General features: G+C 52.5%; 1 protein-coding gene across 1 annotated transcript in view; it reads left to right on the top strand.

Moving 5' to 3' along the window:
- The window catches only part of ARHGAP23 (Rho GTPase activating protein 23), a gene marked incomplete at both ends in the record, with an annotated part of 71,220 nt that extends 43,918 nt beyond the window's left edge, over nucleotides 1-27,302 (top strand). The window contains 12 exons of the mRNA XM_082860353.1: nucleotides 102-163; nucleotides 428-558; nucleotides 1,206-1,327; nucleotides 2,952-3,107; nucleotides 8,007-8,085; nucleotides 10,261-10,334; nucleotides 10,559-10,648; nucleotides 11,658-11,783; nucleotides 18,948-18,989; nucleotides 19,550-19,646; nucleotides 21,722-21,753; nucleotides 26,274-27,302. Coding sequence (XP_082716479.1) covers nucleotides 102-163; nucleotides 428-558; nucleotides 1,206-1,327; nucleotides 2,952-3,107; nucleotides 8,007-8,085; nucleotides 10,261-10,334; nucleotides 10,559-10,648; nucleotides 11,658-11,783; nucleotides 18,948-18,989; nucleotides 19,550-19,646; nucleotides 21,722-21,753; nucleotides 26,274-27,302 — 2,040 coding nt within the window. The remainder of the gene's footprint in view (nucleotides 1-101; nucleotides 164-427; nucleotides 559-1,205; nucleotides 1,328-2,951; nucleotides 3,108-8,006; nucleotides 8,086-10,260; nucleotides 10,335-10,558; nucleotides 10,649-11,657; nucleotides 11,784-18,947; nucleotides 18,990-19,549; nucleotides 19,647-21,721; nucleotides 21,754-26,273) is intronic.

Here is a 27,302-nt window from a genome sequence, read left to right as displayed (position 1 = left end):
GAGGAGAGGGGAGGCGAGGCCGAGGCAGGGACCACGGAGAAGCCCTGGGTGGGCTGGCCATGGGCACTGATGGGGTCTGCTTTCTCTTCCGCCTCCTCCAGGACCCCGGCTGTGCCAACCAAGCTCTGATCAGCAAGAAGCTTAATGATTATCGCAAAGTGAGGTGAGGCCCAGCCCTCATGGAGCAGTCCTGGCCATGGGGTGGGAGACACCTTGGGCAGAGGTCGTCCTCCTGACCCACCTTCAGACCTGAGGGTGGCCCCTGAATTGCCCTCTGCTGGGGGCAGGGAGGGTGGCAGGGGCATTGAGGCCTCCAGTCCCCAGAAGGGCACGGACGGGATGGAGGGGAGGTCCGAAGAGGTGGGAGGCCAGGGCAGGTGGCGTGCTGGGTCACCCCAGTGAAGACCTCTCCCCTCTTCCCACACAGCCATAGCTCTGGGCCCAAAGCTGATTCCTCCCCCAAAGGCTCTCGTGGCCTGGGGGGCCTCAAGTCTGAGTTCCTCAAACAGAGTACAGCACGTGGCCTCAGGACTCAGGACCAGCCTGCAGGGAGCAAGGGTAGGAAGGCGGCTGCTAAGGGGGTGGTGTGCACCCATGCGTGGGGAGGGCGGGTCAGCCTGTGGGTCTGCATGGGAGCAGAGGGCCTGTGTGTGTGTGTGTCAGGCGGTGTGTGTGCCTGTAGGTGTGTGCCACGGTTATCCTCGTGTGTCTGCCCATGTGTGCACGCCTGTGAGGGTCCGGGGGCCCTCAGGGTCTCAGGGCTGGAAGGGCCCGGAGCCTGATTTCCCTCCATGACATCCCAGCTGTGTGGTCCTCCGGTCTCCGCTTGCGTCCCTTCAGGAGCAGGAGCCTCATCCTCTCTGCAGGCAGCCTTTTCCATCTTCACACACTTTTGGCCATTAGAAAGTTCTTCCTTCGGCTGTACCAGAATCTATGGCTCCCACCTTGTTGTTTTAGCCATACAGAAGTCCTTATATTACTCTGAGGCCTCTCTTCTCTAGGGTAGACACCCTCATCTCTTCGGCCTTCTCTGCTGGGATATTATAATTTGCCATCAGCCCTCAGCATGCCGGTTGCTTCTCTGATGGAGTCCTCATACGTCCAGTGTGTGAATGTGGTGTGTGAGTGTGTGTGACCTAGTGCGGTGGCTGCCCCTCCCCGGGCCCCCAGCTCACCCTGCCTCTCTCTGCCTTCCCCAACCCCAGATGACAGTGTCTCCACCCCCAAAACCCCCTGGGGCATCAACATCATCAAGAAGAACAAGAAGGCAGCCCCCAGGGCATTTGGGGTCCGACTGGAGGAGTGCCAGCCAGCCACAGAGAACCAGGTGGGTTCCCGCCGTGCTCCAGAGCCAGCAGGGAAGTGGGGAGACCGAGACACAGAGAGTCAGAGCTGCAAGGGACTTTGGAGCCAGCTCTCCACCACGTCTCACAGACACAGCTGGGGAAGCAGCCCTGCGAGGGAGCAGCAGAGTTGAGCCAGAGCCCAGAATCCCTGGCGCCCAGCTGGTGCTCTTTCTCAGATCATGGCGAGGCTTTGGTGCGATTTCTGCTCCCAGACCGGAGACAGTGAAAGCCTTAGTAACCACTAGAACCCCTGGGGTCTGGCTTTGCACTGCCGCCATCTTGTCCTCCCTACCTCTGGCGGAGAATGCTGGTGGAGAATGCTGTTCTTTTTTTCTTCTGTTGAAGTGTAGTTGCTGTACAATATTATATAAGTTACAGGTATACGATGTAGTGATTCCGTTTTTAAAGGTTATACTCCATTTATAGTTATTATAAAATATTGGCTATATTCCCTGTGTTGTACAGTATATCCTTGTAGCTTATTTTCTACCTAATAGTTTGTACCTCTTAGTTCCCTAGCCCTATACTTCCCCTCCCCTCTTTCCTCTCCCCACTGGTAACCACTAGTTTGTTCTCTGTATCTGTGAGTCTGCTTCTTTTTTGTTATATTCACTAGTTTGTTTTATTTTTTAGATTCCACATATAAATGATATCATACAGTATTCATCTTTTTCTCTCTGACTTATTTCACGTAGCATAGTGCCCTCCAGGTCCATCCATGTTGCTGCAAATGGCAAAATTTCATTCTTTTTTATGACTGAGTAGTATTCCATTGTGTATAATATATATAGAGAGAGATATCTATATATAGACATCTATATACATCACATCTCCTTTATCCATTCATCTTTTTTTTTAATCCATTCATCTTTGATGGACATTTAGTTTTCTTCCATATCTTGGCAATTGTAAATAATATTGCTGTGAACACTGGGGTGCATGTATCTTTTCGAATTAGTGTTTTTGGTTTTTTTGGATATATACTGAGGAGTGGAATTGCTGGGTCATATGGTAGCTCTACTGTTAGTTTTTTTGAGAAACCTCCATACTGTTCTCCACAGTGGCTACACCAGTTTACATTCCCACCAACAGTGTACGAGGGTTCCCTTTTCTCCACATCCTCACCAACATTTGTTATTTGTGGCCTTTTTGATGACAGCCATTCTGACAGGTGTGAACTGATATCTCATTGTGGTTTTGATTTGCATTTCCCTGATGACTGGCGATGTTGAGCATCTTTTCATGTGCCTCTTGGCCGTCTGCATTTCCTCTTTGGAAAAATGTCTATTCAGTTCTTCTGCCCATTTTTTAAATCAGGTTTTTGTATTATTATATTTTTTTTTGGCCGTGTCTCGCGGCTTGTGGGATCTTAGTTCCCTGACCAGGGATCGAACCTGGGCCCCCAGCAGTGGAAGTGCAGAGTCCTAACCACTGGACCGCCAGCGAATTCCCAGGTCGTTTGTATTTTTGATGTTGAGTTGTATGAGCTGTTTATGTATGTTGGCTATTAATCCCTTATTAGTCGGTCGTATCATTTGCAAGTATTTTCTCCCAGAGAATGCTGTTCTTACTCTTCCTAACACCCCTGCCCTGCTGTGTCCCCAGCGTGTCCCCCTGATCGTGGCTGCATGCTGTCGCATTGTGGAGGCACGGGGGCTGGAGTCCACAGGCATTTACCGGGTGCCAGGCAACAACGCAGTGGTGTCCAGCCTGCAGGAGCAGCTCAACCGTGGCCCCGGGGACATCAACCTGCAGGATGAGGTGAGTGTGACTGGGGGGCGTCGGCCTATGGAAGGGGGGCCAATGTGGTGGTGTCTGTTGTGTTCATTGTACCCTATGGTGTGCCTGGCACTGGGTCAGGGCCCCAAGGCAAGACGCAACTTGCCTTTGCAGGCCAGCCGTGGGGAAGGGCATCACCCCAGCTGCAGCCATGGCCTGAGAGCCTGGAGGCAGAGGCTGGTAGGTGACAGTCTTTTGGGCCTTGAGGATGAATAGAGTCCACGAAAAGCCAGCGAAAGCCAGGAAAGGGCACTCCAGGCAGAGGGAACAGCCTGGGGAAAGGCGTGGGCCCCTAAGGTTTGCCGGCAGTCACCATACCTTCTCTGTAAAGGGCCAGGTAGCAAGTATTCCAGGGCTTTGGTTACCACATGGTCTGTTGCAAACCCTTCTCTTCCTTATCCTCTTCCTTCTCTTCCTTCTTTTTCTTCACAATCTTTAAAAGATGCAAAACCCATTCTTAGCTCAAGGGCCACACAAAATCATGTCGTTGGCTGGATTTGACCTGCGGGCCAAGGTTTGCAGGCACCTGGTTAGAAGGGGAGTATATGGTGTTTGCTGGAGCGGACAGCAACGTGGGTCGTTGATCAGATGAGACAAGAGCAGCTCATGAAGGGATCTGACAACCACACAAGAGTTTGCAGCAGGTTATAGTAACTATAAATGGAATATAACCTTTAAAAATTGTGAATCACTATGCTGTACCCCTGAAACATATAATACTGTACATCAACTAGACCTCAATTTAAAAAAATGATGTGTTTAGAGCAGGAATAAAAAATTACATACCGGGGCTCTGGATCCACTTAAGATAGAGCAAACACACTCTGTCCAGTCTTTCCTACTGATTACATCTAATAATCCTGGACAGAACTTATAAAGTAACTATCAAATAACTCTGAAAAGTGGATAACGGCAGACCAAGGAGGCAGAGTGCAGCATTCCAAAGAAGATCTAGGCCGTCTAATGCAGACTTCCGAGATGTCTGTCCTGTCTAAAAATGTTTCCGTACTTTCACTACAACTCGTCATTTCTGCTATAGAGAGAAATGTTAATATCTCTAAACAGTGTTCACAGTCCTCTTTTGGAGAATTCTGGATTCCTCCAGAATTCTGCTCTAACAATCATCTCCTCTTTCTCTTGTGCTGTGAACTGAATCGTGTCCTCCCAAAATTTATACATTGAAGCCCTAACTCCCAAGATGAGTGTATTTGGAGATAGGGCCGATTAGGAGGTAATTAAGGTTAAATGAAGTCATAAAGTCAGGGCCCTGGTACAATAGGATTAGTGTCCTTGTGAAAGGAGACACCAGAGAGCTCCCTGCCTCACCTGCTCCATCTTGTAAGGACACAGCAAGAAGGTGGCTGCCTGCAAACCAGGAAGGGAACCCTCATCAAAGACTGAATGGGCCGGCACCTTGTTCTTAGATTTCCCAGACTCCAGAGTTGTGAGAAAAGAAATTTCTGTTATTTAAGCCAAAAAAAAAAAAAAAAAAGAGTTTGCAGCAGGTTATATGTCAATTATATCTCAGTAGAACTGGGGAAAATATCCAAATAAATATTTCAACAAAAAAAAAGAGTTTGCAGCAGGGGCAGTGTTTCCCAGAACCCTAAGGTTCCCCAGAGGTGCTGTGGGAGGCCAGGACCCCCCATCTAGAGTAACCTGCTTTGCTTTGTCTGCTTTTTTATGTCGGTTTTTTTCATATTGGGTTTTCATGTATCGTTTCACTCGACAAAAAGCGCTCTGCTGGAAAAGATGTTTTGGAAAACCATGGATCTGGTCAGTGAAGTCCCATGAGTCAACAGTACTCTGAAGCTGTATGTGAAAATGTAAGATAGTCTTCCTGTCCTTGGGAAGGAGCTAGGGAGACAAGATGAGTACGTGTGAAATAGTGGACAAGAGAAAAAGCTGGTTCTCATCAAGGACCAGATTGTTTGATGAGGAAGGAGAGGATGCTGGGGACTGGAGCAGGTGTTTGAAATCTTTGAAGGATGAATAGGAAGGGGCAGGTGAATAGGAAGGCAGTCCAGGCAGCGGGTGACAGCATTTTCCAAAATCCCAGAGAAGGGTCTGAGTGTCAGGACAGAGAATGGACCCACCTCCTGGGCTTGGCAGTGGAGAGGGTGAGGCCCAGGGCAGGGGACAGAGGGCTTTTGATGGCTTCACTAAAGCCTTTGACCTTGAGCCAATGGACAGTAGGGAGCCTTTGATGGTTCCTCAGCTGGGGAGGCATAAATGAGAGTAGGGTTTGAGGAAATAGTGCTTTAGCTTATGCCTAATGGATATGAATGAGGGAGGCCCAGAGCAGGGCATCTAGGGAAGAAATTACCGATATTGTGGGAGGGGTCAGGAGGTCTTGGTGGTCCCAGGGGGAGGGGGTAAGGAGGATGGGAGCAGCTCTAGGAGTTGGCTGCATGAGAGGGAGGAAGGAGAGGTAGCAAAGAGCTAAAAATTTGAGCTGCAGGCTGGTGGTATCGGTCCCTGGCAGACCAGGGGAGTAGGGCAGGAGAGGGAGGATGTGTCAGGTAGGGACCACATTGGACTTGGAGTGGTGGTAAGTCACCCACATGGGGGTGATGCATAATCAGGCACTAGACCGAGGGTGAATTGGGGAGTGAGCGTGGGGTCACGCTGGGGCACAGAGGTGAGACGACGGAGGGAGCTGCCGTCTGGGGAGAGGGTGGGCATGGGGACTGCAAGGGCCAGGCTCTGAGTGGGACAGAAGGAGAGGGCAGCTCAGGTGAGGCTGGGGATGGGGGGGCAGATGTTTAGGCATAGGAGGGGTCACAAGGGACAGGGCAATTCTGGGATCTAATGTACAGCATGGTGACGATAATTAAATATTGTATACCTGAAATTTGCTAAGCTATTAGACCTTAAGTATTCCCAGCACAAAATAAAAGTTAACTATGTGAGGTGATAAGTGTTTTAATCAGCTTGATTGCGTGAATCATTACACAGGGTATAGATTTATCAAATCAATCACATTGTATATCGTAAATATATACAATTTTCATCTGTTAATTATACCTCAATAAAGGTGGAGTAAGTAACAACAACAGAACAACAACAAAAATGGCATTATCGCCGTCCATAATTTGTGAAATTCATCTTTTGTTGAAAAATCTAGAGTTCATATATTTTTTATTGCTCTTTTTATTTCATGATACAGATATTCCACAAATAATTTACATATTCTTTAGTAGTTAAGCATTTCAGTTGTTTCCAGTCTTTAGCCTTGATACATTTTTCTCCAATGGGGGGAAAGAAAAAAAAGAAGGACAGGGCAAGGCCTTGGGTTTGGCAGCTGGGAGATGAGAAGAGCCTACACACGAGGGCCAGGAGGCAGCGGAGGGAGGGGGGCAGGAGCCCACCCTGGGTGTGCACATGAGCTGGGCCTCGCCCAGGGAGGGGGCCAGGGTGGGGCCGTGCCGTGTGTGTTGGGTGTGTGATTTTGTCTCAGGCATCAGTTTGTGTCATTTGTCACGGGGAGCTGGAAGTGAAGCGTTCCCATCGAGCCTCTGGACGGTCTGGCATTAAGCTGTGGGCCCATGGTAATGAGTGTGTATATTGTTGAGTTGTGTGTCTCTGTTGGGGGTATTCTGTTGCTTTCTGGACATGAGTTATTCTGAGCAGTTCCTTTCAAGGGAGTGATCCTTGACTTTGTGCAGGCTGATGGTGCCCCCTGGTGGACAGGAGAGACACTGAGCCAGCCATTCTTTTATTCATTCTTGTATTCAACAACCATTTATTTAGATCAGAGATTCTCAACCTTGACCCTTTGGGCAGAATAATTCTTTTTTGTGGGAGGTTATCCTGTGCACTGGAGGAAGTTTAGAAGTATCCCTGGCCTCTGTCCACTAGATGCCAGTGGCACCCCCCGCTTGTGAAAACCAAACGGTTCCACACACTGCTAAACGTCCCTGGGGGCTGAGTCGCCCTGGTTGAGAATTCATGATTGAGACCATTTAAGTGCCAGGCTAATAGGGCTGGCTAGGTGATAGGAGCGCAGTGGGAATAAAATAGACAGGATCCCTGCCCCTCATGTGGCTTACAGATCCGCCAGGCAGGAACAAGGAAACGAATGCATACAGTAATGATCAACTGCGCTAAGTGCCACAGAAGGAAGAAAAGTCAGGGCTGTGCTACAGACGGCAGGCAGTGGTGATGGCAGCTGTGCCGCGAGGGTCGGGTCGGGGGAGGCCTCTCCGAAGACGTTTAGATTCGGGAGGAGCCAGTCATGTGAAGGGCAGGGGGAGGCGAGTTCTAGTGGAGGGAACCAGCCAGTGCAAAGGGCCTGGGACAAGAAGCCACCAGGCATGAACGTGAGCTGTGTCATGGATGAGGAGAGGGGTCCGGGATGACTCCCCTAAGCGGGGGGCGCTGGGAAGCAGGAGTTGGCACCAGCAGACCTAATGGAGGTCCAGTGGGCAGGCTCGTGCGGGGATGGGTTTTGCTCACCTCTGTCCCCCACAGTGCCTGCACCAGGGAAGGGACCTGCTTCTTTCTCTGCGTGGACAAATGTCCGAGCCCACTGGGCCGGCTGGAGCAGGGTGGTGCTGGGGCCAGGTGGTGGAGGGGCTAGGACCTAGCTGGGGACTCTTTTCTACTGTGATGAGTCTTCTTAGCCCAGACAGTCCTGGTCTGGGGAGAGCTGGCTATGAGTGGGTCCCAGGGAGGGCCCAAGCCGGGCTGCACTGGGCTCTAGGGCTGGACAGGCATGGAGGTGTGGGCACCTGGGCGGGGCCTGGCTGGCTCTGAACCTGGGGGCGTGGAGGCTTGGGCACCTGGGCAGGGCCTGGCTGGCTCAGAACCTGGGGGTGTGGAGGCTTGGGCACCTGGGCGGGGCCCTGCCTGTGGCCTGATGTCGTTGCCCCTCCCCAGCGCTGGCAGGACCTCAACGTGATCAGCAGCCTGCTCAAGTCCTTCTTCCGAAAGCTGCCTGAGCCTCTTTTCACCGATGGTGAGTAGGGGGTGGAAGTGGAAGATGGGAGGAGGAGGGAATACCTGTCTAGGTTGCATCCTGACCACTTTTTAAATGGGGTGTGTTGGTTTTACTTTGGGGGTTTTTGTTTTAATACAAAAGAAACACATGCTTGTAAAAAACGTAGGTAGTACAGACATGAATCAAGTAAACACAAGGGTCCCTGTCATCCTCCCGTTCCCTGTCCGCAGAGGTTATCCTCACACTTTCTGAGCATTTACTTTGTGCCAGGCATTACTCCCTACAACTCCATGAGGTAGGTACTATTATTTCCCCTCTATAGATGAGGAAACTACGGCACAGAGAGGTTAAGTGACTTGCCCAAGGTCACAGAGGTTGTAAGTGTCAGAGCCAGGGTTCAGCCCCAGGCATCTGGCTCCAGAGCCCAGCTCTTGACCATTTGCTGAGCTGCTTATTAACAGTGCATTGCGTTTCCTTCCAGACCCTCCTACACGTGTGACAAAGACACACTCGCATATGTAGGGCTTGAAGTTGGGCGGGTTCAGTGGCGCACTGGTAAACGTTTCACATCTGGCTCTCAAGGGAAAAAAGCCGTGATGTGTAGCATTTTCCAGTTTCCATGGTATAAATACTCCCACCACGGCTGATTTCAAGCTCCCAATTTGCTGTCACCAACATGAAAGCCAAACACAGCTGGTTGTCAGAAGCCCATGCGGGCGAGCGGCTCCAGCACACCACTGCTTGAGTTCTTAACAGAAGGAGACTTATAATTTTGAGATTCACTCGTGTCAGTACAAAGAGCTCTACCTCATTCTTCTTTTAAATCAACCACATAGTTTTTCCTAGGCTGAATAGACTGTAATTTGTCTAATCACTCCCCTACTGCTAGCTATTTAGGTTGTCTTCGCATTTTTGCTATTTCGAAACGTGTTACAGTGACTTTCCTTGCCTACGTTCCTGCACACCTGGGCCAGGGTCCTGGAGGTGGATTCGTAGACATGGAATTGCTGGGTTAAAGTCCTGGAAAACATTTTGAAAGCTAAAGTCAAGTTGGACTCTGGGGAGGCGGCCCTAGTGCACACTCCCAGTAGCAGCGTAAGAGATTTTGCTTCCTTACATCCCCATCGGCACTGGATGTTATTAATATTTTAAACGTTTGCTGATCGGAGAGAGAACACGGCATCTCACTATCGTTACCGTTTTCATTTCTGTCGTTACTAAGAGGTGAACTATCTTTTCACTAGTTTATTGGCCTGTGCCGTTTCCTCTGTAGCTGCTCGTTCAGACTATGGGCCCATTTTGCTACTGGGTTCTTGGTCTTTTTTCCTATTGATTTGTAGGAGACAAGCTCTTTGTACATTATGGATATTAACCCTTTATTAGTTTTTGTAAATATTTGCTCTTGGTCTGCCATTGCCTTTTAACTTTTCAGTATGGAAATTGAAAACAGTTATTTTATGTACAGTCAAGCTGTTAACCGTTAATGGATTCTGTATCTCATGTTTAAGAATGCCTTATGATTATAAAAGTATTTTCTTATTTTTCCCCAATATTTTAATAACTTCTGTTTTTGGCTCTGTCACGCAGTTGAATTTATTTGTGTATTATGTGAGCTAGAAATGGATTTATTTTCCCAACAAGATAACTGGCTTGAAGTGCTGCCTTTATCTGTCCTGATCCTTCATCACCTGCCTTAGCTGTGCTGTCTTTTTAGTATATTTCAGTATCTAACAGGGCAAATCCTCCCTCATCATTCTTCCAGACGAATTTTAGGATAAACTTAACACATCCCATTTTTTAAAGTTTCCCATGGACTTTTTCTGAAGGGAGTTGGGGGAACATTGACACAGAGGGGGAAGGGTATTTGGAGGCTGAAAGACCTCTCCCTCTTTCTAGGTAACCTTCTCTTTTCTCTTCCAACCTTGTGGTGTCCTTGTCCTGGAGGCTGGGGCAGGGACCCCTTTTCCAGGATCAGTAGGCAGCTGAGATCTTATTTCTTCCCAAACAAACACACCTGGGCTATCCCAGGTCAGCTGCGCACCTGAGGGCAGCCGTGGTGGGTTTGGTCACATGAACACAAGGCCACAGAGTCCCCCCCAGACTGGAACAGCCTCGGCACAAAACACTGACCTCCCGGCAGGGCCTCCTCAGCCTGGAGGCCCACCTCTCTAAAGAGTTCTCACTGTGTTCTAGACAAATACAATGACTTCATCGAGGCCAATCGCATTGAAGATTCGAGGGAGCGGATGCAGACTCTGCGGAAGCTGGTGAGGAGAGGGGTGCTGCTGGGCAAAGGGCAGACTGCGCAGGGCGAGCACCTCAGCAAGCCCTTCTCCCCTCAGGGCCTCAGTTTCTCCATCTATGCGAGGGGGGGCAGTTAGAGGGTGGATTCCAGACCCGCTGAGATATGGCAGCGGAGCCCCTTTGGGGTACGGTGGGGAGGTGGAGGTCATCACACCCTGGTCCCACGCCCCTTCTTTCTCCCACCCAGATCCGGGATCTGCCAGGACATTACTATGAAACACTCAAATTCCTCGTGGGCCATCTGAAGACCATAGCTGACCACTCGGAGAAAAACAAGGTGGGTGGAGGCCCTGATGTGAAGTGTGGGGGAGGGAAGCCTGCCAGGGTCTCCTCAGCATATTCTTTTTTTTAAAATAAATTTATTTATTTATTTATTTTTGGCTGTGTTGGGTCTTTGTTGCTGCGCGCGGGCTTTCTCTAGTTGCATCTAGCGGGGGGGCTACTCTTTGTTGTGGTGTGCGGGCTTCTCCTTGCGGTAGCAGAGCACGGGCTCTAGGTGCGCAGGCTTCAGTAGTTGTGGCACATGGGCTCAGTAGTTGTGGCGCACGGGCTTAGTTGCTCCGCGGCGTGTGGGATCTTCCCAGACCAGGGCTCGAACCCACGTTCCCTGCACTGGCAGGCGGATTCTTAACCACTGTGCCACCAGGGAAGTCCCTCCTCAGCATATTCTAAGCTCCTCCAGGTTAGATCATCTCAAGCCCCTCTGGCCACGCCCTCCTTCTTAAGGGTTGTTCTGTCCCCACCCCTTCCCTGCATACTGGCCCGTGCTTCTCCCTGGAGAGCCATCTCCTGAATTTCTGAGGGTCTTCCCTCCGAAGCAGAGAGCCTCAGAGCCCTGGGTCTGATGGAGATCTATCCTCTGATCTAGCTCAGATCCCTTGTGTTGCCTTTTCCTAAGCAAACCCTTTATATCTTCTGATTCTGCGGTGGAGGGGTGGGGGAAATGAGAGGAGGTATAGGGTTCCTCCCGGTCCTAAAACACCCTTGGAACTTCCAGTGGGTCCTCACTCTGGCTTCTCCCACTGCGAGCAAGCATAGCGTGGGTGTGCAGGCGGGGAACTGCCCACGAGCGCCGGGACTGGCGTGAGCGGGGCTGAAAGCTGGCCTGTTCTCTGCTTACCAGGCACCTCCATGCCCAGCAAGGAGGCATCCGGCCCCTAAGCCAGGGTCAGCTCAGGATGGGGTCGGGCTGGGGGCCTGAGGGCCCAGAGTGAGGGAGGCCTGGGGTGCTGGCAGTCAGAGCTCACAGGGGTGTTGATGCTCATCCGCTTCCCTCCCCTGCCCAGATGGAGCCCCGGAACCTGGCCCTCGTCTTCGGGCCAACGCTGGTGAGGACGTCCGAGGACAACATGGCGGATATGGTGACCCACATGCCTGACCGCTACAAGATTGTGGAGACGCTGATCCAGCACGTAAGCAGCTGCCCTGGCCCAAGTCCCCCTGGGCACCTGGCTCCCGCTTGCCCGGGTGGATGTGCTCGGGGAAGGATGAGGCAGCTGAATGAAATGCTGCTGAGATGGTGGGTGCCCTTCAGAGGCAGTAGGCTGCATTTTAAGGCCAGACGGGAATGGGTCCTGAATCCCCGTCTTTCCGGGATATTGCATCCCCAGCAGGAGAATCAGGAGGCCCTGCGCTTCCAAGATGCATGTGAGGGTAGGAGGGAGGAGAAAGGTCAGGGAAAGGTGCTGCCGGGTTGGAGGGCAGAAGGGGTGAAAGAAGGGATGCCTTCAGAAGGTGGCCCCCAGGAGAGGTGTCCTGGCAGAAACGGGCAGACAGGTGCAGAGGTAGGGACAGAGCTCTCCCTGCAGGCCCACTTGAGACTTCAGGGAGAAAATGGTGATGCCCGGGATAGGGGGAGGCGGATGTCGCAGGGCGGATGATGGGCTGGGGCAGGATCCTGGCTGCATGTTCAGTGTGTCTTGGGCTGGTCACCTTCCTCTCACGGCTGCCTGGAGGCCCCAAGAGCCTGGTGTTTCTAAGAATTCTTATTGTTATCCACCACGGGATGAGAACCCAGAGTGGCCAGCAGAGGGCGCAGGAGACCTTGGTTTTCCAGAGCCAAACCCAGGGCAGCACCACCCCCTTCTGGGGCCCTCAGGGATGTTTTTATGAATCATAGATTTTTCCATTTCCAGATCTTGGTGTGGCCTGTGGTCTAGTCCACAAAGAATGGAACCAGAACCCTCCTGCCAGGAGAAATAAGATTGGCAGCTGGTCAAGGGAAGGGAAACCTCAGCCTCCCCTACCTCATAAACACTTTAGGGAAGGGAAACCAGGTCATGTTACTCCCATTTTACAGATGAGGAAACTGGGGGACTCAGAGAGGCAATGTGATTTGCTCAAGGTCACACAGCTAACAAGTAGCAGCCCCGGGATTTTAAGCCAGGACTGTTTGACCAAAGCCTGAGCTTTACTCCCCAACCAACTGGGAGGTCTGACTCCTGGGGGCTTTGGAGTGAGGGAGATTGGTCAGAGTTAGCTGAGTGAGGCCATGGGTGGACTTTGGTCATGCTGGCTGGCCTGTCTGCTTGTTTCCTTCCTTCACCACGTGTCAGGGCCCTGAGCCATAAGAGGGTATGTCAAGGCCTGTTCGCACTCTAACATTGGGATCACCAGCCCGGAGGCCCACTCCAGAGCTGTCAGGGAGGCCAGGGCTGGTGAGCAATGTCAGGGATCCTGATGTGGCCTTGGTCTGGGGAAGCCTGTCTCTCTTGGAAAAGTTCAGCTCCCCAAACCAACAGGGAGCCGTCGGGGTCCCCATGAGTGTATGCTTTGCGGTGGGGGCGGGGCAGTGGGGAAGAGAGGCTCCTAGTGAAGCTGGGAGTGAAGCCCTGGCTCCTAGTGAAGCCCCAGGAAGCCCAAGGCCTGTGGTCAGCTGGGATGTCAGGAACAGCAGTCTTCAGGGAGAAGGAAGGCCCAGAGTGTGTCCACTTACCCTCCCTTAGGGTCCCGGGGGAAGTCCCCAGCCAACGGCAGCTCCTTCTCTGGGCAGGGTCGGGGGATACGGAGCGCATCAGTCTCCTTCATACGTGTAATCCCAGCACCAAGCCTAGAGCCTGGCACATGGCGAACACTCAGTGTTTGTTGAATGAATGAATTGCTGTTGCGGTTATTGCCAGTCTGGGCTTTCCCACTGAGGGATTCCTTCCTGGGAACTAACTGAGCGTGCAACCCTCCAGTCTCTGCCCCCTTGGCATTAGAACATGATCGGCCCTGGACTATTGTCGAGGGAATGAGCTACCCCCTCAATTCACATTGAGCTCGCTGAGCCCGCCCACGTAAGAGGCTCTGCAGCCAGGGAGCGGTGTAGTCACGAGCTCAGGCAGGGTGGGACTTGTGACAGAGACTACTCTGGCTCTGGCTCTGGCTCTGAACCCCTGGCCACTCAGTGGACGGTTGGTGGGCGACATGACCTCCTGCTGGGAGTTTCAGCTGCAACCATCACCTGGCCTCCCTGCCTAGGACTCCTGGTTTCTGTGGAACGCTTGGACAGCAGAGCTGGAAGGGGCCTTAAGGCAACAGAGCTGACCTTGCCTCGTACAGAGGGTGGATACTGAGGCCTAAAGAGGAGCAGTGACTTGCCCGGGGGTCACACGGCAAGATAATGGCAGAATGGAGATGAGCAAACCCGGCTGTTCAGCTGCCCATGAGCAAGTCAGCAGCCAGCTCATACTCACGTTTACTGAGTCAGCTGGAGCCTAAACGAAGACCGTGCCAAGGCATTTGTTCGTTTATTCACTCGGCACACGTGCTGATTCCCACCATGTGTACCCTGGGATTTCTCAGCCTGGCACTAGTGACCTTTGGGGCCAGATCATTCTTCTTTGTGGGGGGCTGTCCTGTGGCTTATAGCACGTTTAGCAGCATCTCTTGGCCAGATACCAGGAGCATCCCTCCACTTGTGACCATTGAAAGTGTCTCAGGACATTGCCAAATGCCCCCTCGGGGGGCAGAGTCGCCCCAGTTGAGAAGCACCGGTGTAGAGGTTCAGGGCACTGCCTCCGGAGCCAGCCTGCCTGAGGTTGAACCCTGGCTCTGCTCCTTATATGCTGTGGGACCCTGGACAAGTACTTATTCCTTTTGTGCCTCCATTTCCTCACCTGTAAAGTGGAGATAATAATAGTACTTACCCCACAATGTTATTGAGGTTGCATGAGTCGTTATCTGTAAGGCACTTAAAATGGTGCCTGGTTAGGTAGTGTTATAGAAGAGTTAGCTCTTGGAATTACTTGGCAGTCCAGTGGTTAGGACTCCACACTCTCACTGCCAGGGGCCCAGGTTCGATCCCTGGTTGGGGAACTAAGATCCCACAAGCTGCACGGCGTGCCACCCCCCCCCCCCCCAAAAAAAAAGTTAACTATCATCATCACTACCACCACCAACATCATCATTCCATGCCAGATACAAACGCAGGTGCTGGGAACACAGAGATGAATGGAACTCAGGCCCTGCTCTGAAGACATCACTTCTTCATGCTCTGGGCTATGTCCAGGGAAGCCCCGTGGAAAGACCCAACCCAGCCCTGGGCGTAGAGCTGGGACTATAGTCAGGGAGTTTTTGAAAGACACAAAGAATTTAGCCAGGCAGAGAAGGGAGAACGAATGTTCCAGGCAGAGGGAACAGCATGGGCAAAAGCAGGGTGGCATGAGCTAGCATGAATTCTTCCAGAGAACCATGGGCCACCCGGAAGCTTCCTGTAGACTTCCAGGTTTCCAGAGCACTTTTAGGTTCCCTCAAACCCGAGTTAGAGGCTGGCTTCTTAGGGCTCCCTCTGGTCAGCCTGTCTCCGGGGACTGCACCTTCTATTAATAATAGCTAACATTGGGCTTCCCTGGTGGCGCAGTGGTTGAGAGTCCACCTGCCGATGCAGGGGACCCGGGTTCGTGCCCCGGTCCAGGAAGGCGCAGTGGTTGAGAGTCCGCCTGCCGATGCAGGGGACCCGGGTTCGTGCCCCGGTCCAGGAAGATCCCACATGCCGTGGAGCGGCTAGGCCCGTGAGCCATGGCCGCTGGGCCTGCGCGTCCGGAGCCTGTGCTTCGCAGCGGGAGAGGCCACAGCAGCGAGAGGCCCGCGTACCGCAAAAAAAAAAAAAGAGCTAACATTTATTATACATTAATGTGTTGTACTAAATGTTTTACATATGGTATTTCTTTTTTGTTTTTTAAATTGAGATGTAATTGACATACATTATATTAGTTTCAGGTGTATAACATAATGATTCCATATTTGTATAGATTGTGAAATGATCAGCGCAATAAGTCTAGTTAACATCCATCACCACACACAGTGACAAGTTCTTTTTTCTTGTGATGAGAACTTTCAAGATCTACTCTCTTTGAAACTTTCAAATATACTGTAGTGTTATTAGCTATAGTCACCATGATGCACATTACATCCCCAGGACTTGCTCATTTTATAACTGGGAGTTTGTACCTTTTGACTGCCTTCACTCATCTCAAACACCCTCCACCCCCTCACCTCTGGCAACCACCAGTCTGTTGTCTGCTTCTATGAACTTGGATAATTTGGGGGTTTCTTATGCCACATATAAGTGAGATCATACAGTGTTTGTCTCTCTCTGTCGTTTCACTTTAGCATAATGCCCTCAAGTTTCATCCATGTTGTTGCAAATGGCAAGATTTCCTTTTTTTTTTTTTGCGGTATGGGGGCCTCTCAGTGTTGTGGCCCCTACCGTTGCGGAGCACAGGCTCCGGATGCACAGGCTCAGCGGCCATGGCTCACGGGCCCAGCTGCTCCGCGGCATGTGGGATCCTCCCGGACCGGGGCACGAATCCGCGTCCCCTGCATCGGCAGGCGGACTCTCAACCACTGCGTCCACCAGGGAAGCCCGATTTCCTTTTTTAAATTGTTGAATAATATTCTACTGCATATGTGTGTGTGTGTGTGTGTGTATACACACACATACAGTATATGCACATTTTCTTTATCCATTCATCCATTGATGGACACTTAGGTTGCATCCATGTCTTGGCTGTGGTGAATAATGCTGCAACGAACATGGGGACGCATGTATGTTTTCAAGTTAGTGTTTTTGTTTCCTTCGGATAAATACCCAGAAGTGGATTCGCTGGGTCATATGGTAGTTCTATTTTTAATTTCTTGAGGACCCACCGTACTGTTTTCCATAGTGGCTGCACCAATTTACATTCCCACCAACAGTGTAGGAGGGTTCCCTTTTCTCCACATCCTTGCCAACACTTGTTATTTATTTCCTGTCTTTTAGATAACAGCCATACAGTATTTTATTTTAATCCTCACCACAGTTTTAGAAGTAGATACTCATACATTATGCCCATTTTAAAGATAAGTAAATAGAGAGGTAATTTACCCGACGTGGACTTAAGCCGAAGCTGACTCCAGATCCTGCATTTCTCCCTCATCCTCTATCTCTCTTTTCTCTTCTGTCTCTTGTTTCTCTTCTGTCTTATTTGAGTTAATCATATGCCTGATCATGATGAATAATAATTGAGGTTCATGGCCCAAGGTCATAATCAACCTTGCAAGTCTCCTTGTTTCCCTGCCTCATTCCAAAGCCCACTCTGCCCACCCCCCAATAATTACCACTCTGATAGGTTAATGTGTGTATTTTCAATCCACCTTCTAGATGCTAATTTTAAGTATAAGGATATCCTTAAATATATATAACATTCTGTGTGTTTTAACTTTCAGTTAGTGAGCTTAGCACATTTACTTTTTTGTAATTTCTGTACTGTCAGGACTTATTTATTTATTTAATTTTTGGCTGCGTTGCATTTGTTGCCGCACACAGGTTTTCTCTAGTTGCGTTGAGCGGGGGCTACTCTTCGTTGTGGTGCATGGACTTCTCATTGCGGTGGCTTCTCTTGTTACGGAGCATGGGCTCTAGGCACACGGGCTTCAGTAGTTGTGGCGCATGGGCTCAGTAGTTGTGGCTCACGGGCTCTAGAGTGCAGGCTCAGTAGTTGTGGTGCACGGGCTTAGTTGCTCTGAGGCATGTGGGTTCTTTCCAGACCAGGGCTCGAACCCGTGTCCCCTGCATAGGCAGGCAGATTCTTAACCACTGCGCCCCCAGGGAAGTCCCTGTCAGGGCTTATTTCTGCCATCTTAAATGTCATTTTCTGTTTACTACATTTTCATTTTATTTCCTTTTTTTGGTCTTTTCTACCTTGCTTTGGATGGGTTCATTTTATTTTCCTGATATAAAACTTACATAATTTATAAAACCCATACTTACGTTGAACGATACAATTGCAAAAGCCTGTAGTTACGTTTAATTTTTACTATCAATTTCTAGAGCTTATCAGTATCCACATCTTCCTTCCACCACATCCAAAAGCCAAGTACCTTAGTGTACTTTCACCTGTCACTGGTTTCTCCCTCTGAATTTGAATTCCAGATTGTCATGGGTATACTTTGTCTGTGTTTGTACGTGTGTGTGTGCATCATTGCTTAGTTTGATAACAGTTGACTTTTCTACGCTATTATCCATCCTTACTTCTTAGAACTTCTTGTTCCATCCTGGATTCATTTCTTTACTTGCTCATGTACTCGGTTAAGATAGTCTTTGTGTAGCAAACTTTCTGACGTCTTAGAATAGCTTTATTTCACACTCAAATTTAAATGAGAGCTTAGCAAGGTATAAAGTTCTAGGTTCAAAATCACTGCACTTGTAGTTCAGAAACACATCAAAAATATTACTTCCTTGTCTTCTTGTGTCTGTTGCTGCTGAAAGTTCTAGTTAAAGCTGATACTTGTTCACGTGTGAGCAATCTGTTTTTGTTCCTCAGAAAACTTTTAGAGTTAGAGGTTTTTTTTGTTTTTTTTTTTTTTGCGGTACGCGGGCCTCACTGCCGTGGCCTCTCCCGCTGTGGAGCACAGGCTCCGGGCGCGCAGGCCCAGCGGCCACGGCTCACGGGGCCCAGCCGCTCCACGGCATGTGGGATCCTCCCGGACCGGGGTACGAACCCGTGTCCCCTGCATCGGCAGGCGGACTCTCAACCACTGCGCCACCAGAGAAGCCCAACTTTTAGAGTTTTATCTTCAAGATTCTCAAATTTCACAAAATATATTTGAGTGGGATTATTACTTTATTTTCTATTCTGTTTGGCATTTAGGAGAAAACCTTGCCTGCCTGCCCCTCAGGGAACCTCCTAACACCTTCCTCTAGGCACTTGCCTTTTCCGGGGGGGTGGGGGGGTTCCACCCCTGTTGTCAGTGTGGAGCCTAGGCTGGTGTCGGGTACTTGCAGCTACAGCCACCGCGGCTGGCCTTGTCCCCGCAGTGGACCTGGCTGGCACTAGATGGCGCTGCTGCCCCCTCGCTTCAGGTGACGTGCAGGGGACTGTGTTTAGTGAAAAACAGGCAAAGAGAAGCTCTCCCTGAGCCAGCCATCCATCTGTGCTCAGGCCTTCTCCCACTCCAGACTGCATTTCCTTTCCACACTGGGGTCCAGACTCTTCCATCAGGTGTGTCTGAGTGGGTCCTCTGAACTGAGCAGGTTGGGAGCCCGTGTCTCCCTGTCTTCCCTCAGCTCCTTCCCACGCTGATTCCATCACTTCCTTTTGTCTCCTCTGCAGTCAGACTGGTTCTTCAGCGACAACGAGGACAAGGGAGAGAGAGTGAGTGGTGCAGAGGGCCCGTGGGGTGGGGTCTGGTCGATGGTGGGCCCTCGTCCCAGGTGGGAGGGGTGGGCAGCAAGACTGAAGCAGGGGAAGGTCCCTGCCCTTGGGACATCCCAGTCTGATGGAAGGAACATAAGCCCTCTCCTCCGGAGCTTCCAATCTGATGGGAGACAACAGTCCTCACCTTCATGATCCCCAGTCTGAGGGGGAGATAGAGGCCTTGCCCTAAGGAAACTTAGTCCAGTAGCAAAGGCAGACCCTGTCCTCCAATCTTACGAGGAGGATAGAGGGCTTAGGAAGGTCCAGTCTGATGAGGGAGTCACAGCTCCGGCCTTTAGGGTCCAGCCAAGGTGTGGGGGGGGAAGGCACGAAACAGTCTAATGGGGGACACGTAGGACCTGCACTCGAGCGCCTGGCTGATGAAGGAGACGTTCCCTGCACGGGTGAGCCCCGGTCTGATGGAGGAGACCTGCGCCCTGTCCTCAGGGTTCCCCGTTCCGTCGGGTCTGCAGTCAGACAACTGAGGCTGTGCTGGCTGACCCTCCTTCTGTTTGCAGACCCCTGTGGACGACAGGGAGCCTCAGTCAGTGCCAAACATCGAGTACCTCCTGCCTAACATTGGCAGGACAGTGCCCCCTGGTGAGCCAGGCTCAGGTGAGAGCAGGGGCCTGGGAAGGGGTGGAGAGGGGGTGGGATCTGCATTCCCGAGGGTCCCAGATGGCCGGCCAGGGGCCCAGCTTCCCTGCTCCTGCCCGCGCCTCTGGACTGGGCTGTGGTGGGGCCTTCTGCCTCTCTGGGGAGGCCCAGCCTGCCCGTGTGCTGCCTCCTCCGCGACTCAGCCGTGCCCACGCCGGGCTGGGCAGGGGCTTTGTTTTCACTGATTGCTTTCCTGAGCTTTTCGTTTCTCGTGGGCTGTGTCCTGGGCACGTTCCTCTTTTTAATTTTTCTTCCTTTTCTCCTTGCACCCCTCCACCCCTCCTCCCTCTTCTCCCTGTGCTCTCCCCCTATCCCCTGGATCCTGCCCCTTCTCTCCTCCTCCCCTTCCCTCCTCCAGCGGACCTGTTGGAGATTTAACGGGTACAGTGTGGCATCGCGGCCTCGGTCACTAACAGTGGCGGGTGATTATAAGAAGGCTGGGCAGGCACGAGGGGCAGGCAGGACGGTCCGGGGCCATGAGGGCCTCACCCTGACATGCCAGTTACCCACAGTTGTTAACAACTTACCCCCACCCACGTCCCATCCAGAAGCCCCTTCTCAGGAGGAAGGAGGCACTTGTTGGAGCCACGTCTGGTCCCTCTTGCCAGGAAGTCTGGGCACTGCATGGCTGCCCTCCTGCAGTCCCCCACGCTCTGTGGCTTTCTCTCTGCCGAGTTCGGCCACTTCTGGTTATCTGGGTGGGCGAGGCTTGCTGGTAGTGGGACCCAGCATCTCCGAACACCAGGGATGCTACTCTGGAAGCCTCTGTATATCTATAGCTCCTGCCTCAGCCGCCTCCAAGGGTTGGCTCTTCCTGCTTCCGAAATCAGAGCCCCTGGCTACTCAGCCCCTAAGTCCTGCTTCCAGGCCTCTGGCCTTATCATAGCGGAGGACTCCAGGGCCAAAGGAACGGCTAGTCCCTTCTTGGCTCGAGCCACTAACTCCTACCACCTGTGGGTGACCCGCCCTTAGTATTTTGACTGCTTCTGTCTCTGACAGAGGCATACCACAGCACCCCTAGTTGCAAGAGGCAGGCTGGGGAGGGGGTCAGAGGACATGGGGGTGGGGATGGCAGAGAGGACCCCCCCCCCCGGTCTCTTCTAATCACCTGCTGCCACTCTCCTGCCCCGTGTGTGTCGCCGTGTGGTTGGCCCGTCTGCTCTTCTCACTGTGTGCAGGGGAGGGCTGGGGAGGAGGCATCTAACTTGCTTGCCGGAGAGTGTGGATTAACCGCACCTGCCCACTGCCCCCTGGGACCCCGGGAGATCCTGGGATCGGCCTGCTCCCTCCCCGGTCCTGGAGACAGCACTGCCAGGACTTGTTTCTGGTTCCTTCTCCACCCCAGTGATATTAGGGGAGTGGGACCCGCATCCCTTCATAACTGATTATTAACAGCAGCCGTGCCCCACGAGGGCAGACTGACCTCAGGTCTGGAGGTGGAACCTCTCCAGGCTGTAATCACCAGCCCTCTCTACTTCCTGCCCCGCCCACTTCCTGTCTGCCCTGTCCTGCATCATTCACATGGTCCCTCTGCCCTCTCATGCCTGGGAGTGGGGCTGGGGGGAGGGTGGATCTAGGGCATCCACCTCTCTGTGCACCGTGTGGTCTCCATTTCTCCAGAGCATCTGTGATTTGATGTGTTTCATTGTTGTGGTTTCCGTGAACTGCATCTGATATTTGGCATTTTCTCTCCAGTGCTTCAGAGTAACAGGGATAGGAGGGGAGGGGAGAGGAACTAGGCCAAAGAAAAGTCCCCCTTGCTCTTAACCCTGAGCAAATGAGGGTCCAGTGGCTGGCAGCCTGATGTCACTTTCTGCCTCAAAAGGAAGTGGTTACTGACATCCTTCTCCGCTCCATCCTTATCCCATAGGAAGTGACATCAGAGGCCCATCACACTCCCAGGATCTGGGGAGAGCTCAGGTTTCCAAACTCCCTGGTTTCTGAAGCCTTTGAGGAGAGGGAATTGTGTTTACAAGACTCAGTCTTCTGTTGCTCAATCCAACTTTCATTTTTCTTTCCTTTCTCAACAATAGATTCTACCACCTGTAGTTCAGCCAAGTCCAAGGTAAGTGCCACGGCAATTCTGAAAGTTATATCCCTGTACAAGCCAGCCCACTTTGCTTTTTGGTCAAGGGAGTTGGGAGAATTGTGATTGGAGCCTTGAAGAAGATTGATAGTCACTGGGAAGGAAGGTGGGAAATACCGAGTGTCCAAGGTAAGCTGAGAAGTCGCTCACCTTGGCAGTGCTTGGGGAGGTGACTGCTGTAGTAGAGGATCCGGCTTGGGAGTTAGGTGGCCTGGAGGCAGTGTTGCTCAGCAGTTAGAAGCACAGACAGTCCTGGGCCTGAGCCCTGGCTCCACTACTTAGTAGCTTTGGGACATTGGGCAAGTTACTTAACCTCTTTCTGATCCTCAGCTTGCTCATCCTATTTATGGGGATAAGAGTTATCCTCAAATGTGGGGTTAACAACAAATATGTCTGATATAATAATTATTTTTTAAGGTCTTTGCAGAGCCCAAAGCCAACAGAAGGAAGGAAATAATAACGATAAGAACAGAAATCAATGAAATTGAAAACAATGAAACCCAAGCCGGTTCTTTGAACCAGGTCTCACAGGCAGTGAGTTGCCTGCTCCAGAGCCTGCCCTGTGAGACAGAACCAGTAAGGCCAGGATGCCTGCCCCAGGCAGCCCAAAGGCCAGGAGAGTGTCTTAATCAGCTCAGGCTGCCATAACAAAATACTATAGACTGGGTGGCTTAAAACAACAGAAATTTATTTTCTCACAGTTCTGGAGGCTAGAAGTCCAAGATCAAGATGTTAGCATGGTCAGTTTCTGGTGGAAGCGCTCTTCCTGGCTTGTAGACGGCTGCCTTCTCACTGTGTCTTCATATGGCAAGCAGAAACCGAGCATGCATGCGAGAGAAACAGCAAGCTCTCTGGTGTCTCTTCTTGTAAGGGCACTAATTCCACCATAAGGGCCCCACCCTCATGACCTCATCTAAACCTAATTACCTCCCAAAGACCCCAAATACTATCACATTGGGGGTTAGGGCTTCGTCATATGAATTTGATGGGGGAACAGTTCTGTCCATAGTAGTGGAGTCAACTAAATGTTGGCTGGTCAAACTGGGCTCATTTCTCTCTGGATCTCTAAGCACTGGCTGAGTCCCAGTGAGATCAGTGTGCCTGACACCAAGCAGGTGCTCATTAGCTCATTATGTGTCAGATGAAAGCACTGGACAGAAAGAAGGCTGCTCTAGTCTGATGCAGAGGACCCCTGTAACCTCTCCATAGAGCCTCTGCCGGCACACCTCTGGTGATGGGGAGCTCACTCCATCACAAGACTGCTGTGGCGGGGAGCAAGTTCATTATAGTGACCTGAATCTAGCTCCTGATCACCTCCACCCCTTGCTCGTGCTAGACCCCTGGTTTCCTGTAGCCTCTCCTGGACTGACCCCCTCAACCTTTATGTGAACCTGCTGACCTCTGCATTCCCTGAAAGTGACCATTCTGACCTCACTGCTTCCGTAACTAGCCAGGATGAGAGGGTAATTTGATCAGATGATCCCAGCGGCCTCTCAGGTCTCTCAGAGAGCAGAGGCAGAAAGTGGTGCTGGCCACCACGTGCCTCATGCTGGTCATAGCAGTGCTGCAGGTGGTGCCTTCTGGAGTCGTGCTGTGTGGGCAGACACAGCCCAGGAGCTGCACGCCTGTGAATCCTGAATCACTGACAGTCTCCGGCTTTCTCAAAACTAACTGATGTGAGAGAGTGCCGTGGCCATGGGAGGCAGCTCTATGTCTCCATCCACTACAAACACACTGCGTTTTCTTGCGCTTTCCTTTATCGTGCTTCACAGATACCGCATTTTTTTTTAAACAAATTGAAGGTTTGTGGCCACCCTATGTTGAGCAAGTCTCTTGGCACCATTTTTCCAACAGTATTTGCTCACTTCATGTCTGTGTCACGTTTTTGATAATTCTTGCAATATTTCAACCTTTTCATGATAATTATATTCGTTACGGTGATCTGTGATCAGTGAACTTTGATGTTACTATTGCAAAAAATTACGACTCCCTGAAGGCTCAGATAATGGTATTCTGTAGCAATAAAGTATTTTTTTTATAAATTTATTTTATTTTTGGCTGCGTTGGATCTTCGATGCCGTGTGCTGGCTTTTCTCTAGTTGCAGCGAGCAGGGGCTACTCTTCATTGCTGTGCGTGGGCTTCTCATTGCGGTGGCTTCTCTTGTTGTGGAGCACGGGCTCTAGGCATGTGGGCTTCAGTAGTTGTGGCTCACAGGCTCAGTAGTTGTGGCACACAGGCTTAGTCGCTCCGTGGCATGGGGGAATCCTCCTGGACCAGGGCTTGAACCCGTGTCCCCTGCCTTGGCAGGCGGACTCCCAACCACTGTACCACCAGGGAAGCCCAGCAATAAGGTATTTTTAAATTAAAGGCTGTACTTTTTTTTAGCCATAATGCTAGCACACGCTGAACAGACTACAGTGTACGCATAACTTGTATATGCTCCGGGAAACAAAAAAATTCATGTGACTCGCTTTACTGCAGTATTTGCCTTATTCCTGTAGTCTGGAACTGAGCCTGCAGCATCTCCGAGGTGTGCCTGTTACGCTGCAGCTGAATCAGGAGGTGACCTGTGAGAAGGGATGCAAGGGCAGGTCATTTCAGCCCAGCTGGGGACCAGTCCCAGCATCCGTTTCTACAGGGCTTTTTATGTTCAGGGGACCCCATTCACCCCATTCACTTAACATTTCTCAAGTGCCTGTTATGTGACAGGCACTGTACTAGGAGTCATGGATGCAAACACAAATAAGCCACTGACCTTGCCCTCAGAGAACTCAGGGTTTGATAATAGATGATATGGAAACAAAGCTATTCTGACATGAGAAGAGCTGGTGTATGTGTAGTTTCAAAGGCCTATGAGGAGAGAAGAAGAGATTTCCCAGATCAGCCAAAGGGAGAGCTGGGTGGGAGGTTGCTGTATAGAGAATGCCGTGTTTGAGCTGGGCCTCGTAGAGGGAGTAAGAGCTCATCCCATAAATAGGGTGTGTGTGGGGGGGTGGGACTAAGGGCTGCCAATGCTAGTCCTATCGAGGGAGGGGTCGGAGGGCAGCATCGCCAGAGTGAAGGCTGTGTTGGGGCAGCGGGGGCACTAGGCAGGTTGTGAAGGGCCCTGTGTCTGTGCTTTATCCTGGTGGGGGTGGGGTCCTGCAGAGTCTGGAGGCGATTAGATTTCTGCCTTGCCTTAGAAGGACTAAGGGCTCCTGAGGAGGAAGGGCTGGAGTGAGGCTAGGGTGGAGGCAGGGAGTTCTATTAGGAGAGGGCAGAAGGGCCCAGAGAATGCAGAGTGAAGGTCTGAACAGAGGATGATGAGGAGGGAAGAAGGAGGAGGCAGAGAAATCACCCTGAGCTGGGGACATGGATGGAGGTAGTTTGGGGCAGGGGTAGGGAGCGTAATGTGGTTCCAGATAGGTGAGTTTCAGGTGCTGGCAGACACCTTGGTAGCGACAGATTCAGTTGGAAGAAGAGTTCTGGAGCTCAAGAGACAGAGTTTGGTGTTGGCCAAGGGAGACCTCGGGAGCAGGATGTCCCCAGGGAGAGAGGACAGAGGCTGAGAACAGAGCCCTGGGAACACGGCTTCTTAAGAGTAAGAGGAGGAAGAAGAGCCTCCCAAGAGAGGAGAGGCCAGAAAGGGAGGATTAAAAACCAGGTCGGAGGAGGCAGTGATGGGCAGCTTGGGCTCTGCTGGGGGATCATGGAAGGCCAGGACCAAAAAACACCCATGGGGCTCAGCAATGAGAGCAGTGGCTGAAAGTTGCCCACCGTGGGGCTGTAAATCACAGTTTGGGAGCAGCTTCAATCCAAACCATCGGATTGTGCGGGATTTTTAAGTCACTTTTGGCAACAGAGCTGGTGGTTGGATTGATCTGGGGTTGGGGATTGTCAGGGTGGGGCGCTGATGGGACGGTGGAAATGGCATGGGGTGCGGTGGGAAAGGAAATGAGCTTGGGCGGGTTGCCCTGGAGAGGCCTGTACCTACTGAGTAGGTGGAAAGTCAGGTTTCCCAGGTGAGTGAGTGGCAGGCGAGGGAGGGAGGGAGGAGCTGTGGTCCGAGAAAGGTCCCTGCAGGCTCTGGTATTATAACCCAGAATAGTATATGTGAAATGGGTTCAAACTGTCGAGTGTCATTCGCTGTTGCGAGTCTATTATTAGGAGAGCTGTGTCTAAAAGGATTTATGCAGCACTGGATGTAGAGAATGGATTGAAAGTTGGGGCGAGGTGAGAAACCAGCCCCCAGCTCGCAGGAAAGAGCTGAGAGCCTGGATTAAGACCGGAGGAGGTGCCGAGGAGGCTTCAGGATTGAGGGGGGCGCAGAGGGGTAGTCTCTAGAGTGCATAGTGACACTCCAGTTGGGACAGCCGTCCAGGAGGAACAGCGGACGTGAGAGTGCTGGGCTTGGACCTGTTGAGATTGGGTGCTGTGGTGTTGGGGTGTAGGGGTGGGACGTTGGAGGGCGCTGAGGCTCTCCGGGCGCCCCCAGCACACTGACCTGTCTCCCGCACAGGGCTCGTGGGCCCCCAAGAAGGAGCCGTACTCCCGGGAGATGCTGGCGATCTCCTTCATCTCGGCGGTCAACCGCAAGAGGAAGAAGCGGCGGGAGGCGCGGGGGCTGGGCAGCAGCACAGACGACGACTCGGAGCAGGAGGCGCACAAGCCCGAGGCGGGGGCGGGGACGCCGGCGCCGGGGGCCCAGGACCGGCCGGAGGGGCAGCGGCCGGGCGCCGCCGCCCCCGAGGCCCCCGGGCGCCTCAGCCCCCCGGCGGCGCTGGAGGAGCGGCCGGCCGCGGACACGCGCTCCATCGTCTCGGGCTACTCCACTCTGTCCACCATGGACCGCAGCGTGTGCTCGGGCGCCGGGGGCCGGCGAGCGGGCGCGGGGGACGAGGCGGACGACGAGCGCAGCGAGCTTAGCCACGTGGAGACGGACACGGAGGGCGGCGCAGGGCCCGAGGGGCTCCCGGAGCGCCAGCCCTCGTTCAGCTCGCACCACCTGATGCCCGGCGACACCCTGGCGCGGCGCCGCCTGGCCCGGAGCCGAGCGGACGGCGAGGGCGCGGGCGCGGCCGTCGGGCTGCCGGGCTCCGCCTCGTCCAGCAGCCAGGAGTCGCTGCGTCCCCCTGCGGCCCTGGCGGCGGCGGCGCTGGGCTCGCGGCCCTCGCGCCTCGAGGCGCTGCGGCTGCGCCTCCGCGGCACCGCGGACGACATGCTGCCGGTGCGGCTTAGGCGGCCGCTGTCTCCCGAGACGCGGCGGCGCCGGAGCAGCTGGCGCCGCCACACGGTGGTGGTGCAGAGCCCGCTGACCGACCTCAACTTCAACGAGTGGAAGGAGCTGGGCGGAGGGGGCCCCCCGGAGCCCGTGGGCCCGCGGGCGCACAGTGACAACAAGGACTCGGGCCTCAGCAGCCTGGAGTCCACCAAGGCGCGGGTTCCGTCGACCGCCGCCTCGTTGCCGCCCGCGCCCGGGGAGCCGGGGGCCCTGCAGAGCCAGCCCCCGCGCCGCTCGGCCGCCTCCCGCCTCCATCAGTGTCTGTGA

Source organism: Leucopleurus acutus (assembly GCF_964270905.1).
Source record: "Leucopleurus acutus genome assembly, chromosome: 19".
Taxonomy (NCBI): domain Eukaryota; kingdom Metazoa; phylum Chordata; class Mammalia; order Artiodactyla; family Delphinidae; genus Leucopleurus; species Leucopleurus acutus.
The sequence above is the reverse complement of the archived record's forward strand: the minus strand, read 5'-3'. Positions and strand labels throughout refer to the sequence as shown.